At 53.3% G+C, this 18,223-nt stretch overlaps 2 protein-coding genes across 3 annotated transcripts; one reads left to right on the forward strand and one right to left on the reverse strand.

Moving 5' to 3' along the window:
- Positions 1-687: 687 nt before the first annotated feature.
- USP5 (ubiquitin specific peptidase 5) lies at positions 688-13,883 on the reverse strand. Of its 2 annotated transcripts, none has more exons than XM_008144862.3 (20): positions 13,643-13,883; positions 10,622-10,747; positions 10,294-10,360; positions 9,966-10,099; positions 9,695-9,840; positions 9,274-9,458; positions 8,748-8,842; positions 7,858-8,051; positions 7,181-7,252; positions 6,794-6,881; positions 6,549-6,674; positions 5,887-6,040; positions 5,177-5,351; positions 4,452-4,540; positions 3,533-3,724; positions 2,872-3,015; positions 2,650-2,795; positions 2,288-2,441; positions 1,916-2,000; positions 688-1,347 (listed from the first exon to the last, which is right to left on the reverse strand). In XM_008144862.3, exons 1-20 carry the CDS (start codon positions 13,850-13,852, stop codon positions 1,254-1,256), a joined length of 2,676 nt encoding a protein of 891 aa, XP_008143084.1. In that variant the 5' UTR covers positions 13,853-13,883; the 3' UTR covers positions 688-1,253. The 2 variants fall into 2 exon arrangements, with proteins under 2 accessions (XP_008143084.1, XP_008143085.2); XM_008144863.3 differs by having other exon boundaries at positions 3,602-3,724; positions 13,643-13,882.
- Positions 13,855-16,681, forward strand: CDCA3 (cell division cycle associated 3). Its single transcript, XM_008144861.3, has 6 exons — positions 13,855-14,665; positions 14,875-15,050; positions 15,265-15,397; positions 15,679-15,972; positions 16,103-16,206; positions 16,331-16,681. Exons 2-6 carry the CDS (start codon positions 14,931-14,933, stop codon positions 16,484-16,486), a joined length of 807 nt encoding a protein of 268 aa, XP_008143083.2. The 5' UTR covers positions 13,855-14,665; positions 14,875-14,930; the 3' UTR covers positions 16,487-16,681.
- The last annotated feature ends 1,542 nt before the right edge of the window (positions 16,682-18,223 follow it).

An 18,223-nucleotide genomic window follows, 5' to 3' on the forward strand; every position in this document is an offset into this window, starting at 1 on the left:
CTCACGTCAAGACGACAGATGGGGGGGGCGGGGGGCAGGGGGCAGGAGTGGTGCCCAGGGCACGTCCATCCACTCCCCTGCTGGGCTAGACCAGGCACTCGGGATTGAGGGGGCTCCGAAGGCCATCCTCCCAACTCTGGGAAGAGGGACCCCGCCCCTCCAAGCAGCTCCATACCTGACTGCCGAGCGGGTACCTTTGAGCCAGGCAGGCAGAGCCTAGCCCGGTCACTGGACAAGTGACAGGCTCAGAGGGAGAGGGACGGCCCACATTGGCACAGAAACTGCCCAGCTAAGAGGCCGTCGGAACCGCTGGGGCCCCCAGGAGTATCCCACTCCTTGCTCCAGTTGGCCAAGGCCTGAAGAGAGACTGCAGGCCTGGGCCCAGGGCTCCTTGGCCACTAGGGACATCGGGGAGCACCCACTTGGGCCCCTGGAGGAAGTGTGTGGGGCTGCCGGAAGGAAGGGCTTTTGCCCCCATTTTTGCTCTGTCACCCCACGCCAGTTCCCCAGATCTGACCGCCTCTAGCACTCACCTCACCCTCAGTTTCCCAAGAGCTCCAAAAACTACTGAAAAGTAGTGAAAAGTATGAGATTTGCCTACAGAAGGGGCAAGGCTGGGAGTTTTGGACACGGGCCTTCCTGCTAGCCCCAGGGAAGACAACTCCCACCGTATCAAACAGGACACAATTTAACCCATTGTACTTTTATTCACATCATGTATTTTGGCATTTTCCAGAGGGCAGGGAAGAGACAGAGTAGAGGAAAGACTGAGGCAGGAGGGTGAGGGGGTCCCCAATTCCCTCATATCCCTCCTGACCTGACCACACAGGGAGCAAACACCAAGGGGAAGGGGGAGCAGGGACACCCCCTTCGGTGGAAGAGGCTGCAAAAAGCGACACACACAGACACACACACATACACACACACACTCACACACAAATAAGCCCCTTCCACACCGGGAGCTGGCAGGACTAGAGAAGCAGAGGAAGGAGGGCCCAGGGGGAGGGGAAGCAACGTGGTCTCCTCACATTCAGGCAGCCACCCTCCCGTCCCCTTCCTGCTCTGTCCCCAAAGTCTCTCGAGTGTCCCTCCACTCTGCTCAGCCATCCTCCTAGAGCCTCTAGCTTCTTCCCTGCTGCAGGGGACGAAAAGGAAAAGGGTGCAGAGCCAGCGGCTGCCGTCCACTCCCGGCCCCTCTCCCTCATGCCCGGTGGCCTGCCCCTGCCCTCCGTGGTAAGGGTCAGGACAGGCTCTTAGCTGGCCGTTCTCTGGTAGAAGTAGATATAGCCCAGGTCCTTGGGCGGCTTCTCAGAGGCACACACTTTCTGGTCATTGTAGATCACCCATCTGGGAAAGGTGGGAGAGGTGGAAAAGGATGAACAAACTGAGCAGTCCACATGCTTCAACTAGGTTTCTCTGACCCAGCCTCTGGAGTCAATCCTGGTGACTGGGGAAAGCTCCCCAAACCTAGCCCAGCTGCTACCTGTCTGACAGAAACCATTTCCCCTACTCGGTGTCTGCAGCTCCTCCAGCATCTTTACAGCCATCCCCCCACCCATTCCTATAAGGCAGGGATCGGCAAGCTTTTTCTGTAAAGGGCCAGAAGGTTTGGCAGGCCATTGAAAAGATATAACTACTCTACTTTCCCCTTGCGGAGTGACAACAGCGCAGATAATACATACAGGAGTAAGTATAGTTATGCTCATTAAAACTACTTACAAAAGCAAGAGGCCCGACCCAGCCCAGAGGGCTGTAGTTTGCCTGATGTTTGCGGTCAGGCACTCTCTCATCCCTGGTGGATTTGTGGCCCCACCAGGCAGTCCTTCACCTTCTCCACACATCCTCTAAGGATCTCACGCCCTGCTCACTTCTACCACCACTTCCCCCATTCGCAATGCACGCCGTGGCCCCTCACCTGCCTTCCTTCTTGATGTGGCAGACGTAGTGACCACACATGGTGGAGGTGCCCATGTGACTAATGAAGGCAAAGAGCTGGTACTCTAGGGATGGAGTGAAGGGAAGGGCAGAGAAGACAATGAGAAAGGGACCCTTGAGTGACTGACAGCCCAAAGATACATCTAACAGCTCCAATTCAGGGAGTGTAGGCATGAACTGGGTCAAAAGTCTATCTCCGCCGCCTAGAATCCCACCGCCAGGAGTCATGTCACGGGGAAAAAGCTCCTTCACCCGCTGCCCCGAGGGAAGCAGAGCCGCCTTGGAATGAGGCTCTGGTAGAGCAGACTGGCTAGATTCGACCAGGCCTGTCCTCTTTCCAGGGGGCACTCACTTCCAGAACCATCCCGGACTTTAGGTCCCACCGGCACAGACTCAGAGATGGAGTCGGCGGCTGAGCGACCCTCCGAGATGTCCATGGCAGCTTCTGCGTCTAGGTCGTCAATGTGGCTGAAGATCCAGTCCACAGCCCGTTCTAAACTGTTGTTCTTGGAGAGGAGGAAGGCATTACATTTCCAACAAGTCCGGGGGCAAGAAAACCACCAGGGAAAGCCTTAGCTCCTTCATCACAGCCACAAAAGGGCGGAGCCCAGCCGTGGCCGTACCACAGCGGCTGTCCTCCGTCTTGCTTATGAAGGATGGAACCTCATTTCCACCCCCTTTGTCCCCAGTCCTGAGCTGAGGGCAGCCCCCTACCGTGGCCCGCAGAGCTTTGAGGGCCTGGTCCCGGGAGAAGCCCATGGAGACAATGGTGGTCACGCAGTCCTCTGGCGGGGGGTCCGCAGCCGCACTTGTGGAGCCAGGCCCGCTGGAGCCAGGCAGGACGAGGGGGTTTGCAAAATCTGTGGGTGCGAAGGGGTTGAAGTGTTTGGGGGAGGATGGTGGCCCTGCCAGGCCCTGCTACCCATCCCTACCTACCTGGATCATCCATGTGAGACATGACCCAGTTCATGGCAGCCTCGGCGCCGCTGTTGCCGGTGTAGTAGACAGCTTTGCGGCAGGCATCCATAGGGAAGCCCATCTCCACCAGCTGGATGATGACTGACTCATCCAACATGGGGGCTGTGGTGGGAGAAGTGTGGGCACGGTGACCGATTCCTTGGGCCACTATTTGCTCCACCTCCTCCTCTTCCCCACAGGCCAGCCCCCAGCCCTCTCCCAACCACTCCATTCCATGCATTTTTCTTCCACAGCCTGGCACCTTATCCCAGAACTGAAACGACAGACAACACAAAGTGGGTCCAATATCCTAAAGGCACAGACCAAAGCTAAAGATCCCCCATGGATCCCCTTCCTTGCCCAGTCTCACAGAATGGGCCCTTTCCCTGGAATATGATACGCAGCCCCCACCCCTAACCAATAGATGACAAGGGTAGGGAGGCAATTAGCCCACACTACTGCCATCCACACAGAGAATGTGGCTGGGAGTGCTTCAGTCGGTCCCCAGTTCACCCAAAGAGGGCGGAGGGAATTGGAAAGGGAGGACAGGAGAAACACAGAGGACAGGCTTGTGGGGAGGCAGGCAGAGAAGACCCCCATCAGCAAGGGAGAGAGACAGGCAGGAAAAAGAATCACTAACATGTCGGAGAGGAGAAGTGAGGGGAGCAGAAGGAGTCTTCGTCTTCGTTGCCATAGAAACCAAGGCTACCTTTGGGCTCATCCGGAGTGACCAGGGGTGGGGCAATGTCAGGCAGCTCCTCCTCTCCAGGCTGCAGCCCTGTACCCCTCAACTGGGAGATGTCTAGCTCATCCGGCATCTCGATGGACACATCTGTAATGGGAATGGCAGGAAAGGGTCACTCAGGAGCTCCCTGGGGCCCTCCCTGAAAAAGCACTTTGGGAATCTCACGCCCAGGCACCATATCTTAGCACTGCCCTGGAATATCAAGCTGTTTAGAGAATCCAATCTTAGGGATCCGGTTAATAAAAATAATTGTGGCCTGCGAGTCAGGAGACCTGATCTAGTCCTAGATCTACCACAAATGGGCTATGGGCAAGGAAGGGGGCCTCCAACTTGTGGGACAGGATGATTTTATACTTCTGTGAGTCTCAGCTTATCTAGGAAATGAAGTTAAATCAGAGCTCTCAAAATCAGCAGGGGCCTGTAAGGCCCATGAGAACTAATTATTTCCAGGTTATTAAAATGAAAACATCTTAACAACTGTAAAAATAAAAACTGTAAAACTACGAAGATCATTGTTGGTTGTAAATTATAACTAAAATCAAAGAAGTCTTGGCTCTGGCCAGGTGGCTCAGTTGGTTAGAGTGTCGTCCCCATATGCCAAGGTTGTGGGTTCGATCCCTGATCAGGGCATCTACAAGAAGCAACCAATGAATGCATAAATAAGTGGAACAACAAACCAATGTTTCTCTCTCTTAAATCAATACATTAAAAAAAAAACAAAAAACAAAGAAGTCTTCTAAGTTTACATATATCAAGGCCTCTTCTTTGTCTAGCATTTTCTGTTAACCTCCCTCACTTGTCCCAGCCATCATACCCAGTTTCTTGGGTACCCAGTCTAAGCCGAAGGTGAACTTCTTGATCTGGATGACCAGGTAGTCAGGGAATGAGGCAAATCGTGTGGTCCTAGGGAAGAGAGAATGTCCTGGTACCCAGACAATCCCAAGCTTCTCCTATCCTGAAAGCCCCACCCTGGGGTTCAGCCTCTCATGGGTAGAAGATACCCCATATTCTAACAGCCCAGAAGATACCCCATATTCTCATCTCGCCCTGGGCAGGCATCAGAGCATCTGCAAACAAGGAGCGGCGGAAGCCAGGACAAGGGCTGGCTTGTTGACCGGAGCAGCACAGGGGTGGATGGCTAACGTCTCTGGAGACCACAGCACTCTTACCGATCTCAAGCTCATGCCAACACAGGTAGGCAAAAAGTAAAAGCATTTGCTGGAAACCCACACTCTGTTCACCAGTGATACTCAGTGTCTGCCCTGCCAGGATCAAGGGAGTGGAGAGAAGCTGCACTAAAGTGACCCTGTGCCATGAGAGAAGAGGGAGGGGTTTGGCCAGGACAAGGAATATGTAGTAATCGTCTGCATCTGCTCCTGCTGGAGCCTCTTGGTTTCCCATTCCAAAGTTACCAGCCTCAACTGATGCAATTCTGAGGTTCCACCCAAAAAAGGGACAGAATGAGAAAGCGGCAGATAGTATCTCAGGGACCACCCTGACACAGGCCCGAAACCCTCAGCCCAGACCAACAGGACTTACTTGACAGCTACTGATTTGGCCTGCAGAGCCGTGCTCCAGAAGTCGTCCACCTGCTCGGGGGCCCCATACGCCTCCAGGCAGGAGCTGAAGGGCACCTGGGCCCGAACCAGCTCTGGCAGTGGCAGCTTCTCCTCCTCGGCTTGCCGCTTCTTCTCCTCGTACTCCAGAAGCTCCTCTGGTGACAGAATTGGTGGGTGGATCCTTCAGAGGGTGATGCTCTTTCCCTCCTAGCCTGGCCCTGCTGGCTCTGCGTCCCGCCCGACAAGCATCTGTATATGATCTTGCTACTTTTTTTTTTTTTTTTTAATATATTTTATTGATTTTTCACAGAGAGGAAAGGAGAGGGATAGAGAGCTAGAAACATCGATGAGAGAGAGACATCGACCAGCTGCCTCCTGCACACCCCCCACCAGGGGATGTGCCCGCAACCAATGTACATGCCCTCGACCGGAATCGAACCTGGGACCTTCCAGTCCGCAGACCGACGCTCTATCCACTGAGCCAAACCGGTTTTGGCATGATCTTGCTACTTTTTAACATAGCTCTGCGCATAAGCTGTGGGCGAGGTTAATCCTACTTCCCCCTATGGCCTAGCTTAGGACCACGGCGGGGGAGCAGGGCATACCATGGGCTCTGCTCCTATTAGATGCCCAATGCTCTTCCCAGCCCTCAGACTGCACCCGCACCCAGGCCTGGCTGAGAGCCCCTACCTTTGTTCAGGGCCGCGTCCATGGGCACAGGCAGCTGCATGATGTAGTCCACTCTCTGCGTGTACTTCACCTTTTCTGTGGCCAGGCACTTGATTTTTTCCTCCACCAGGAAGCGGAACACCTCATTCGGGTTTTCAGAACTCCGGCAATTCCTCTATGGGAAAGAGGCAGGTGGGGAGGTCTGGGTAGCCAGGGCCTGAAATGGGGGCCTAACAGGATCCTTGGTGGTTAGGGAGGCAGCAGAGGGGAAGAGAAGGGAGACTACCCCTGAGCGCGCAGGGATGCAGGAACAGAGCGGAGGCCTTCCCTAGTTCCCCAGCCCTCCCCGACTCTGGCCCGGTCACAGCCTGTGGGACTGTGATGGAGTCTGCTTGTAGTCCTCCTGGTAAGTAGGAAGTATCCCGATTGCATTTTCTTGGGGTGTATCCTTCATGAGGCAGCAAGTCCATCAAGTGTAAGGAGCACTGCTGGGCTCTACTATTCTCCTTGGGTGTCACTGCTACTACAGGGAGGACACAGTGCATGCAGACTGCCAGGTGCGGGGGTGGGGCTGGGTAGGGCTGACAGGCAGGAAGGGGCAGGAGGGAGGGAGAGGGAGTGACTTGCAGGTGGATGGGAGGACTTGGAAGAGTGCCCTCCCTTGTCATCTTCTCAGCCCTTACCTCCACCATGTTGATAAGGTGAAGGAAGAACTCTTGGGCATCCTGCTGTCGGTTGGTGGAGAACTCGGGGTGACCCTTGCCAACGAGGGCCTTGAACATGCGAGGGGCAATGCCATCTTGAACTTCCTAGGCAGAGCCAGGGCAGCAAATTAGCTGGGGCTCAAGAGGCCAACAAGTGAGACATCTCCCAGACCTCAGTTTCCCCATAATTCCAGAGCCTGAAAGGGATCGAGTCCTTGACTCACCTTGTGCTCTGACACCTGCTCCCCATTGCCAGACTCCGGTGCCAGCTTGGAATACTCTCCAGAGACAAGGCCATGGCCCAGCTTGGCCCTAGGTTAACATCCAAGAGAACCACTGGCTGTCGTCAACCAATGATAACCTGACATCTGCCATACCTCTCCCTCCCCGACTCAATCCTGGCTGAAAGCCCTCCTTAGACAACTCTGTAACATGTGGAAAACCTCAGGTTCCCATCTCCAGGCAGTAAGCATGCCGAGAAGGCAATCATCTGACAGAGTCTAACTGGCCAGGGCCAAACTGCTGCCCCCTCCCGGCGGTCCCGGAGGAGAGAGGAGGCAGACAGGCTGCGAGGCGGTCACAGCCTTCGTACACAGGACCTGGCTACATACACCTGGGTGCTGAAGTCCTGGGTCGGGTCCGTCGGGGCATTCTGGAAGATCTTCTCCAGCTTATCCACATACCTAAGAGTCAAGGGAAGGAGAGTTGGAGGGGCTTTGGTCTGGGCTCAGCCGAAAAGCCAAGGGAGAAATCATCTACCAGCTCAGCGAACAGGCTCCCTCCACAGTGGGGAGTTATGTGGTTGAACCTTGGAGTCCATTTCTTCCCATCGGCCTGCCCTTCTTCCCTTCTCAGCTACGTCAGTAGGCAGTGCACTGAGGCAGTCCTTCCCAGCCCCCTCGAGAAAGAATGTGCCTTCCTTCTACCTTAGTGTCCCCAGTCCCCCCCTCTCCCCCAGGGTTACATGTCCATGTTAGATGCTTCTCTGATGTCATGGGCCTAAAATAAAGACCACCTGCTCACCCTTGAGTCGGTCAGGAGGCCTCAGAGAGCCCTGGGATTTGGTGTTCTGCTCTCTCAGTGGGGCTTGTGTGTGACTGGGTAACGATGGTGCAGTTCTACAACTCACTCCCTTCACAGCACACCAGCCACAGTGTAAGAGGAACTAACACTAGAACAGAGGTGCTGAGGGCAGCTGAAAGCTGTGTGCCCAGAGGCTGGTGACCCAGAGAGGAGCTGGGGTGTAGGGGGTGCAGAGCCGCGGGCCAGCGGGGAAGGCACCACTCACTTCCTCTGGAAGTCGGGGATGCTGAAGAGCACCTGGACCACTGAGTTGAGGTAGCAGCTGTTACCCAAGTTTCGGATGCCGGTGTAGCCGGGCCCGAACAGGGGCTTCAGTGACACACCCGACTCCTGGATCAGCTCCCATTCACCAATGCGCTGGTTCATATCTATCTCCAACTCGGTCATCGTCTTGTCCGTCTGCAGGGAAGGGGCACTTCAGACGAGGGGCGGGACTCAGGCCTGGATTTTTCCCATTGATCTGTCACAGATCTAGGACGAACCTGGCTGGAGCCTAGATTTGCTGAGATTTGCTGAAGGTGGAGGCATGCTGGATATCATCCAGTCTAAGTCTAGGTGGCCACAAGTAACTGTCCCAGAGGAGAGTCATCAGGCTTGAATGAGGGAATGAATGAACGCAACATCCTCTGCCTGAAGCATTTTTCTCATTCCAAAGTTACCCCTCCTCACCCCTCAGGTCTCCACTCAAGCAACGGCTTCCTCAGAGAAACTTCCCTGATGCCCTAGGCTAGGCCAGGTCCCTGCTGTAAACTACAGCTGCCCTCTCCAATCTCTTTCATAGTACCCCACACAGTTTGCAATTATTCAGTTATTTGTGTGAGCATATGATTAATGTCTGCCTTTCCATATATAATATTAGTCGATGAAAGGAAGAAAGGAAGGACTACACCTGCCTTATTAGTGACTAGCACATAGTAGGTACTCAGGAGTATTCAATGAATGAACAAATGATTCTAGAAAGTTCTTCAAAGCCCACATACCAAGGGGACTGGAATAACTTTGGCAAATGCAACTCTCTCTAGTATTCTGCCTCAGGCAAGGAAGAAGGGCCTAATGGGCAGGAATAAGAAGAATCTGAAGCTGAACGGATCGTACCTTTTGCATTCTCAGCATGTTGATGCCAAAGTGGGACAGGTGCTCAGCCAGGTTGGGGTCCAGGACCATGTCGTCCTCATCATACGAGAACACATCTAGGACAGGAGGCGGAGGCAGTCACAGGGGTGGCTCAGGACTGGCCTGACCACCAATGTCACGCCCTGCCCTGAGGGGCCTTGATGGGATAGAAGGATGAGCCTGTAGGATAACCCTCTTGGCACCCTTGAACCTTCTGGGGATGGTTGTCAGGAAAGATGGGGTGAAACAGGGTGAGGGTTGGAATTCATTGTGACCCCGAGGGATAAGGGTCTAGTGTCACATGGGTTGGGAGGGTTGCTTACTTATCGGATAATAATAATAACTTCTAGAAAGAGGACTGAGGTTTGCAGGGTAAGTGGAGATTTAGTCTTATCTGCATATTTTCATTGTTTGTCAGGAGAATGTACTCATGTATTATTTGTACCAATAAAACGAGTAACGGTTAAAAGACATTTTGGCATGGAGGTGGCTGAGGAGGGAGGAGTACCAGCGCCGTCAGGTGTGATGGTGCCCAGTTTGACGGCTAACGGGTAGCCTGTCTCCCTGTAGTGCTCCGCAGCATGGTTGTTGCCCCCACTGCCATCGAAGTAGCGTCGGCCGCAGAGGATGGAGCCATCGGTCAGGTTGAGCCATAAGTTTTCTCTCATGTCACACTTGGAGCACTTCCAGCCACTAACCCAGGAGAAAAATACGGGCTGCAATATGGGCCAGGGGTGTTTCAGAGTGGAGGAGAAAGGGGACTCCCTGGGCCCTGCCAATCCATGAGCTCTCTGTCCTCCCCGTTTAGTTCTTCCCCAAGTCTCCCTACTGTCCTGCTCCCGGCCCTCTCTCCCACCAGGTCCCCAGGAGGGTGGCCTCTTTGCTCTGCTCTGGGGGTTGTGCCTCGAGGCCGAGGGTCCAGGTCTCACCAGGGAGGGATTCGAGCAGGGTTGTCCAGCTGCTTGAGGTTGAAGGCATGCTTAGACACCTGCCGTACTTCCCCATCCCAGGCCTGCACCTCCTGCTTGCGGGAGGCCGAGTCGGCCGACAGCAGAGCCTCCACTGCACTGGTCACCTGGGGAAAGCAGAGGGTCAGAGACAGTGCCCGGCCCCCAGCCCCACACGCCCCTCTAGCACTTGGCCTTTAGCTTTCTCAGTGCTTGCCCTAAAATCTTGGGGAGGGCGGGAAAATGTTCATACCCGATCTCTGACAAACTCAGGCAGTCCCCCCAACCCATCCCGGGCAATCTCCAAGTAATCCGGCAAAATGACAATCTTCACATCCTCATCGTACTCAAACTTGTCCTCGTTGATGTCAAACCCGCCTTCGACACCTGGCAAGACAGGGAAGAAGAACAGTAGGACAACGGCCACAGGTAAATGTCCCTTCTCTGATACAGCACTTGACTTCGTCCCTTCCAGAGTCCAAGGCCCTCTGATCAGGCTCATTCCTTCGGGGCTTTCCTAGTACTTCCGAGAGCAGGGAAGACCAGCTCAGGGAGAAGAAGAAGACAGGAGTGGTGCTCACCAATAGCAAGCCGGGTGGGCTTCTTTCGTGGGGGGTCTCCAGTGCCTGTAGTGGTGTCCTCCTCTTTCTGCAACGAGGCAGGAAGGGCAGGATCAGCAATGAGCCCAGATAAGGGACAAATGGGGGGAAGGGACGGGATGCAATGAGTGAATCTCAGAAGAGAATGGAGCTAAAAAACAAGTGTGCTGGGTTGTGTGCTGGGTTTTAACGATACCAACAGAAACAGGTGAGAGGGGAATTGAGGCCTACAGAAGTCAGAACGGAACAGATTCAAAATGGGGGCCCAGTGGGACGTGCCAGGATGTCCCCAGGCCCAGCCCATAGCTACCGGGCGCCGGGTCCGCCGGAGGTGCAGGTAGACGCGCTGGCCCGTCTTGTTGAAATGTCTCTCCACATACTGTTTCCCGAAACCCAGGAATGTGTTCATGCAAATGTAGAGGCCACCCTCAGACTCCTGCAGGACAAGAAGCAGGGGAGGAAACACGGGGGATTAAGCCTGGCCAGGTGGGGAGACAAGACCCAGGCTCGAAAACTTCTGGTTTCCACAGAAAGGTTCTGTTCTCTAACCAGGTATGGCTCTTGGCAAGTCATTTACCTACTTAATACTTAGTACATGGCTAAGGTTCTCCCCATCCTTTGATAACAACCAACAAGGACACCAGGAGCGAACACCTATCAGGCACCATTCCTCTTCCTCCTTGCTCCTTCTTTGGAGCCCTCCAATCAACTGCAGAGAACTCCCTCCACCTCTTCTCTGGAGCCAAGAGACCCAGAAAATAAAAGGGGAGCAAATACCACAGACTTCTAGGACCAAGAAATAACATTCAGAGGGGAACAGGGTCCTTCCTTGGAGAGGCAAGACCTGTATGTCAGACACTGAACCTAAACCAAGGACAACATGACAAACCTCACCTGATCTCCAGGATTAAGAAAACCTACCAATATGCATAACCCATGGACACAGACAACAGGGTGGTGAAGGCCTGGGGCGGGGGCGGGGATGGGCTGGAGGGGGTCAACAGGAGAAAAAGGGGGACATATGTAATACTTTCAACAATAAATATTAAAAAAAAAAAAAAAAAAAGAAAGAAAGAAAACCTACCAGACTGGACAAACAGATTCTTCTAGTATATCTAACCCCAGAGCTTGCCAGCAAGACCAGACCTTTCCTCTACCATACTCGGCAAGGTAGTAGAACCCGGTCCACAGTGAGTCTTCTCCCTCCTCTCCCTGCTGAAGCCTGACTCCAGGGGAACAATGCCTTGTGTGCAGCTCACAGCTAAACGTGGACCCAGCCTGCCACCCTGTCACCTCCCCTCTGACCAATAACTGATTCCCCAATGAAGCCCCATCAACCTCCAACCTCAGAGCCAGCCCCTTCCTAGAACAACCTAGCAACACTTGCTGAGACAGGCAGAACACATATACCCCAGGCAGAAACCAAGGAAAGACAGGTGTCCACTCTAAACCAGGGCTGACGGGAGAGGGATGGGCTTTCCCCACACTGAGCAAGTCTCCCAGGGCCTTTGTGACTCAAGTGATGGAGAAGGTGGAGGAGGAAACTGGGACAACAACAGAGTCTTCCCTTAGACCCCCCAGATCCAAGGTTTTGAGCAACAGCAGGCATCTTCTTCCCGGGATAAAAGCCCCAGTGGCCTTGAAAAATTCTCTGCTGTCATAGTAAAAATAGGGCATCATCTAAGGCAGTTCTTGATCCCACAGATTGTGTTCCACTCCCTAGGACAGTGTGGATTATAATAGTCGTAAACAAATAGAGCATTTCTCATCAGGCAGGTCACGTAAGCTCTCTTTCTACCAGGAACCCAATTTGAAGATAATCAAAGGTGCTGGAAGTTCGTTAGCAAAGCAACTCAGCCACACTGGAGCTCTCTTGACTTGGGGTGAGAGGAGTAAAGTGGAATAAGATGACCAAAATCCCTTTTGGATTATTCAAAGCAGTGACTAGGAGAAAGACAGGAGTTTAAAGAGGAATCCACTGACTTCTACCATCAGTTGGTAATTAAGAAAAACCTTTTCCTCCTGAGAAAGATGGTGCTTCGCAGAGCCATGCCTCTGGTAACCGGGGGCATGAGGAAACTGCAGGGATTAAACTCCTCTGTTAGAAATGAAAAATGCTGGTTTCACCAAGGATTGGGAACCCTGGAGCTCTGCTCTGAGCAGTCCTCTTTTAGCTTTTGCTTTACCAAAGCCAGACTTGAGAGAAGCAGCACACTGTTTGAGGTCAAGCTCAAAGCCTAGCAAACCAAGCAAACCACAAATCAGTGGTGATCCTACACTTGGCTTTAGATCATGCTCCCATACTCAGCACTGCATTAATGATCCTTTCCACTCTGACTTGCAGTTTTCCTGGCCATGAGCTGGTCTGGCTGAACACCCAGGGCAGGGCCCAGAGGCTTGAGGGGAGGGCTGCTGAGGGGGGAGGCGGATCCCAACCAGGCTGCTGCCCTCTCAGCTCAGGCTCTGCCCTGGCCTGAGCCTTGTCTCTGCTTGAGGGTGACACAGAAGGGAGAAGTGCAGGAAGGGAGGTACCGGGTGGAGCCCGCATAACGTGAAGCATGGTGTGGGTGGTGGCTTTGTCTAACTAGTCAAGAGTGCCAATGGGATGGGAAAGAGGCCTTAGTATCCTGTAAGAAAGAAACCGTCTCTCCAAAAATACTTTGAAAAGGGTCCCCTCTGCTTTCTGTGATGCGCGGGAAAGGGGGGGCCGAGGGAATGGTTCATCTTAAAGAAGAAACGACTAGAGCTTTCCTCCCCTCCCTACCACCAATGACCCACCTCCCCGCCCCCTGTCCATATTAATCATGGGTGGAGGCTCTGTAGCTCGGCCTTTCTCAGAAACGGCCTTCCTCACAGCCACTTCCAGACTACTAGGCGCCTGGGAACCGCAGTATGCACCCTCCAACCTCAACCGTGGCCCACAACAGTGGGGGGGTCGCCCCATCCTTCCTACACGAGACTACAAACCCCGGAGAACCATGCGCGATAGGCAAGGCCAACTCCCAGGCTTTCGCAGGTATCCACTTGGGAGATGTAGTCCGATGATCGGGTTGCGCCCCTAGCTTAGAACGGCGGAGGGAAGAGAGCGACTACAATCCCCACAGTGCTTCACGAGACGGGGAGCGGATGAAGTGGGCGCGGTGGCTTCCGGGGGCGGTAGTCACACGACAGCTCCAGCTAATTAAAAGCAATGGCAGGGAGTAGCATGGGAGACTACACGTCCCATGGTGCATCGCAAGGAGGCGGTAGCCCAAGCCTTGCAGGCCCCGGCAGAATGACCAGGGCTATGGAAGGAAGTCGTGCTCGCTGCGGACGTGGGGAATGGGCTTACCGGTGTGTCGAAGGAGAAGGCGCACTCGTCTTTGTGGACCCGGTCTCCAGCCTTAGGGACCCGGATCGTCGGTAATACTGACAGCAGCGCCTCCTCACTCAGCTCCGCCATGACACCGGCAGTAGCTCCTTCACACAGAACAGCTCCCACCTTTCCTAGTCCCCCTCCCCGTACTCTGGCGGTCCAATGAGCACTACTCGTTAGGTGCATGCGCTCCAGGGAAGACGCGCGAGAATGGCAGTTGGACGGAGCCTGCCTTTTAGTGCTCCGCCCTCTGCCCTACTCTTGACTAAAGCCAATGAAAAGCGCCTCCAATGCAATCGATGGCCGGAAGAACCAATCCCACTCTTCCAGGGCCGAGCAGCGAGGTGGGCCCCAGAGTTTGCGCTGCTCGCACTCTGGGACCCCCCCCTACGGTCCCTTCGCGTGCCTCCTATTGAAGAGCAGAAACTGACGGTTGTGTAAATCAATCTGAGACTTTCCTGGAGACTTGGTGTTTGGAAAGGGTCTACCTAATGAGGCGGAGTGTGAGAGGGTTAGCGTCAAGCGATTGATGACGCCGTCAACCTCTACGGATTACTATTTCTCTTGCCTCAAAAAAACCTTCATAACTCTGTCGCCGCCTGAATCTACATAATAGCACAATAATTCTACCTTTTTTCTATTTTTTAAAATAAAATAACTTGGTTTTGAAGCTGAAGGTCTCAAAAGCGAAGACTGGCTCTCCTTCAAGTTCCACGATGGACAATTTGCACCCTAATAGGAACAAAATTCCCCTTTTATCCAGGAGGCGTCACCCCTGGGTGAGACAAGCCGCTGCCCATTGACCCCGTGGTTCCCATGATAGACGTCCTCTCAGCCCAATGGCTTCCCTCCCTGCGGGCGGATCTCACATAGCGGGCCTATAGGAGCCCGTGTCAGCTCAGCCAATAGCGTCACGGCAGGGGCGTGGCGGGAGGTTTGAAACTCAGCTTCGGGAATTGCGGCTGCAGCTGTTGTGCACCAAAGTGGAGTTGGGGCCCGGTAAGTGATCTAAATAAATTAGTGAGTTTGAGGGCCCCGCAGGCCCGGAATGAGCCGCCTAGTCAGCTGCACCAGCCACCGTTCCCACAGAGGCCTCTGGCCCAGCGGCCAGGAGATTCCTTAGCTGGGATCTGGGAAGATCGGGTGGTCTGGAGTCCGAGGTTGAACAAGGTCGCGGTGAGGGCTGAGACCTGAGTCACTTCTCACAGGCATACCCTCCTCGCCCCGGGCCGGGCCCTGCCCCACCCTCTTCCTCCGGATTGAGATGGGCTCAGCCAAGAGCGTTCCAGTCACGCCAGCGCGGCCTCCGCCGCACAACAAGCTTCTGGCTCGAGTGGCGGACCCGCGTTCTCCTAGTGCCGGCATCGTGCGCACTCCCATCCAGGTACTCTGGGTCGCGTGAGGGGTAGGAAGAGAAACTCCGCATTCTTTGGCCTCTGCCTCATCTGATTTTAAGAGAGCCCCCACTCCCCACCTCTACATTCCCCGGAATGTCGGAAGGCCTTGGTAATTCCTGCCTGAAACACTGGCCTAAGGCTGGAGACCTGAGAGGGAAGAAGAGTGAGGGGCCATACTTTAATGGCCTTTGGTCTTGACAGGTGGAGAGCTCTCCACAGCCAAACGTAGTAGCATCGAGGGAACAGCTGGAGGATCCTAACCAGGCCCAGGACTCAGATCCCCGCTCTCCTACCCTTGGCATTGCACGGACACCTATGAAGACCAGCAGCGGAGGTGAGTGTTGGGCCCAGGGAATTCTGATGAGGTTGTCAGCTAGCATTCTTGGGTCAATGAAGCCATCCTCTCAGGGCTCCTTCTTAAAGGAGCCTCTACCCTCCTCTCCTGTGAACCCATCTCACTCTTTTCTCAACATTTTGCTCCCTCTCACCTTGATTTTCCTCTTCTCAATTCCTCTCCCACCAGGGCATGAATCCTAAGGCTTCTATATTTTTTCCTCTTTGCTGAACCATTTGTATCAGGGAGTCACTATCTCACTTCATGTCTCCCCCCACTAGAGCTCACAACCCCACTGGTGAAAGAGCTGAGTGAAGAATTTGAGACGGAAGCCCCCAAATCAAATCTTCCCCCAGAGCCTGTTCTGCCCCCAGAGGTACCTTCATCTTCTGACTTGGACTTGCCTCTGGGCACCCAGTGTTCCCTTGAGGACCAGATGCCTCATGGGAGCCAGACTGAGCTCCCCTCCAAGCAGGTGTTTTCCGAGGAAGAAACAGGACAGCCCTCAGAAACCCTTATGACCAGCCAGGGCTCAGACAAGCCCATGAGAGACCCTGAGACGCCTAGATCTTCAGGTAAAGAATCCAAGGGCAAGGTCTAAGGAAGAGAAATTGGAATGATGTCCTGATGTCTACAGACAGTTTAGGAGGAATAAACTGTAAGCCCCTAATTTTGGCTCTGTCTTTGACTCTTTACCCACCCTAGGTTCTAAGCGAAATAGACGGAAACCAAGAGGCAAGGCACTAGGGAGATCTCCCCTCACCATCCTGCAGGATGACAACTCCCCTGGGACTCTGACACTACGACAGGTAAAGGGTGAGGGTGAGGGCTGTTTCTAGGATGTCCAACATAGAGGTGGGAGGCCCTTTACCCTATCTTCCCTCTCCTGAACAACCTCCCTCCCTCCCCCAACTTGCATACTGCCTTTTGTAGGGTAAGCGGCCTTCTCCCCTGAGTGAAAATGTCAGGGAACTGAAGGAAGGGGCCATTCTGGGAACTGGACGACTTCTGAGAACTGGAGGACAAGCGTGGGAGCAAGGTCAGGACCATGACAAGGAAAACCAGCACTTTGCGTTGGTAGAGAACTAGGCCATGGGTGGCCCCAGCCCTGGGTTCACCAGGGTCTAGCGATATTCCGAGTCCTCCTGCCCCTTCTTTCCCTGGGAGACTGGAAAGACACATTTTCTTCGACTCCCCCTAAACTACCAGCTCTGGAACGGATAGCTTTCTTGGGCTTTCTTTGTGTATTATGTGTTTCTTGTATATTAAAGGAAGTGATTTTAAGTGATGTTGTTAACTGTTATACTTAAACCTCGCACTGGGTCGTCTTCATGTAGAAAGGCAGCCTGGGTAGCTTGTGTTCCCTGGCCTGACTGCGCCTGCACTGGTGCCTCCAATGTCCTCAACGCACCTCCCTTAAACTCTGGTGTTCACCGGGACTCTGTCCTTGGCTCTTTCCTCTCGCTCTTCATTTCTAGAGATTAACTTCTACTTACCTATATTCTGGTTACTTCCAGGTCTCTCTGTCTAACTCTGACCTTATCCATCTGCCCCATAGGCACTCCAAAGTCAGTTTGTCTTAAAATTGAATTTGTGATCTTTCCCCAAAAAGATATTTCTCTTCCCCTCTTTTTTTTTTTTTTTTAAACATATTTTTATTGATTTCAGAGAGGAAGGGAGCAGGGGAGAGAGATAAAAACATCAATGATGAGAGAGAATCATTGATTGGCTGCCTCCTGCATGCCCCCTATTGTGGATCGAGTGCAATCCAGGCATGTGCCCTGACCAGGTATCGGACCATGACACGGTTCATAGCTCTATGCTCAACTACTGAGCCATACGGGCCCAGCTTCTTAAAACATTTTAAAAAAATTTTTTAAATTGATTTTTAGAAAGAAAGAGAGAGCAAAAAACATCAATCAGTTGCCTCTTGCACATGCCTGACAGCATGTTCCCCATCAGGACCAGGGATCAAACCAGCAACCTGGGTAAGCGCAGGGGAAAGGGCAGCTGAGTGTCTTCATGGCCTTTGACCTCCCCTCCTCCAGCCTCCTCATACCCGCCACCTTTTGGTGTATGGGACTGTGCTCCAACCAACTGAGCCACACCAGCCAGGGCTTGGCCACCATTTTGAATCCTTCCCTCTTAAAATCTCATATCCAAGCACTTGGTCACTAAATCCTGGTGATTCTGTATCTTGAATCTTTCCCATCCCTTTTCTTGTGCCCCCTGTCCTATTGCTCTTGTAATTTCATCAACCTACACTGCTGCTTGGTTCATCTTTCTGAGAAGCCTAGCTGATCACATTATTACTCTGCTCAAAGCTCTTCAATGGTTTTCCATTGGCCTTCGGATAAAGTCTAGACTAGCCTTACACTCAAGGCCTTTTATAATCTGACTAGAGGCCCGGTGCATGACATTTGTGTGTCCTCAGCCTAGCCTGTGCCCTCGGGGGATGTCCGACTGCGGTTTAGGCAATCAGGGCACCGGCAGTCAGACATCCCTCTCGCAATCCTGGATGCTGCATGCACCAATGACCATACTTTTCATACAGGTGAAAGGCACCTTGCTGTTGTATGGACAGCTACATTTTTTTGCCCTGATTATAAAGAGTAGTACATAACATGATCCTTCTGAAGCAGTAGTACCCTTTTCCCCATCTTATGGGTGGAAAAACTGAAACAGAGAGAAGTTAAGTACTTGGCTTTGTCACACGATTATAAGTGTCAGAATCAGGGCTGACCACCAAATGTGCAAGCCAGAGTCCATGCATGTCGTCGCTGCATTGTCCTGTTTTTTCAGTGTTAGAGTAGCCTTGCCAGGTTT

Source organism: Eptesicus fuscus, chromosome 7 (genome assembly GCF_027574615.1).
Source record: "Eptesicus fuscus isolate TK198812 chromosome 7, DD_ASM_mEF_20220401, whole genome shotgun sequence".
NCBI classification, from domain to species: domain Eukaryota; kingdom Metazoa; phylum Chordata; class Mammalia; order Chiroptera; family Vespertilionidae; genus Eptesicus; species Eptesicus fuscus.

Excerpts from the sequence above, each read along its gene's own strand:
- USP5 (XM_008144862.3), bottom strand. The coding sequence starts at position 13,852 with ATGCACCTAACGAGTAGTGCTCATTGGACCGCCAGAGTACGGGGAGGG. Across the intron at positions 10,361-10,621 it reads TCCGGCGGACCCGGCGCCCG|AAAGAGGAGGACACCACTAC; the intron begins GTAGCTATGGGC and ends GCCTCGTTGCAG. Across the intron at positions 6,675-6,793 it reads AGCAGGTGTCAGAGCACAAG|GAAGTTCAAGATGGCATTGC; the intron begins GTGAGTCAAGGA and ends GGCTCTGCCTAG.
- CDCA3 (XM_008144861.3), top strand. The coding sequence starts at position 14,931 with ATGGGCTCAGCCAAGAGCGTTCCAGTCACGCCAGCGCGGCCTCCGCCG. Across the intron at positions 15,051-15,264 it reads TCGTGCGCACTCCCATCCAG|GTGGAGAGCTCTCCACAGCC; the intron begins GTACTCTGGGTC and ends TGGTCTTGACAG. Across the intron at positions 15,398-15,678 it reads TATGAAGACCAGCAGCGGAG|AGCTCACAACCCCACTGGTG; the intron begins GTGAGTGTTGGG and ends TCCCCCCACTAG.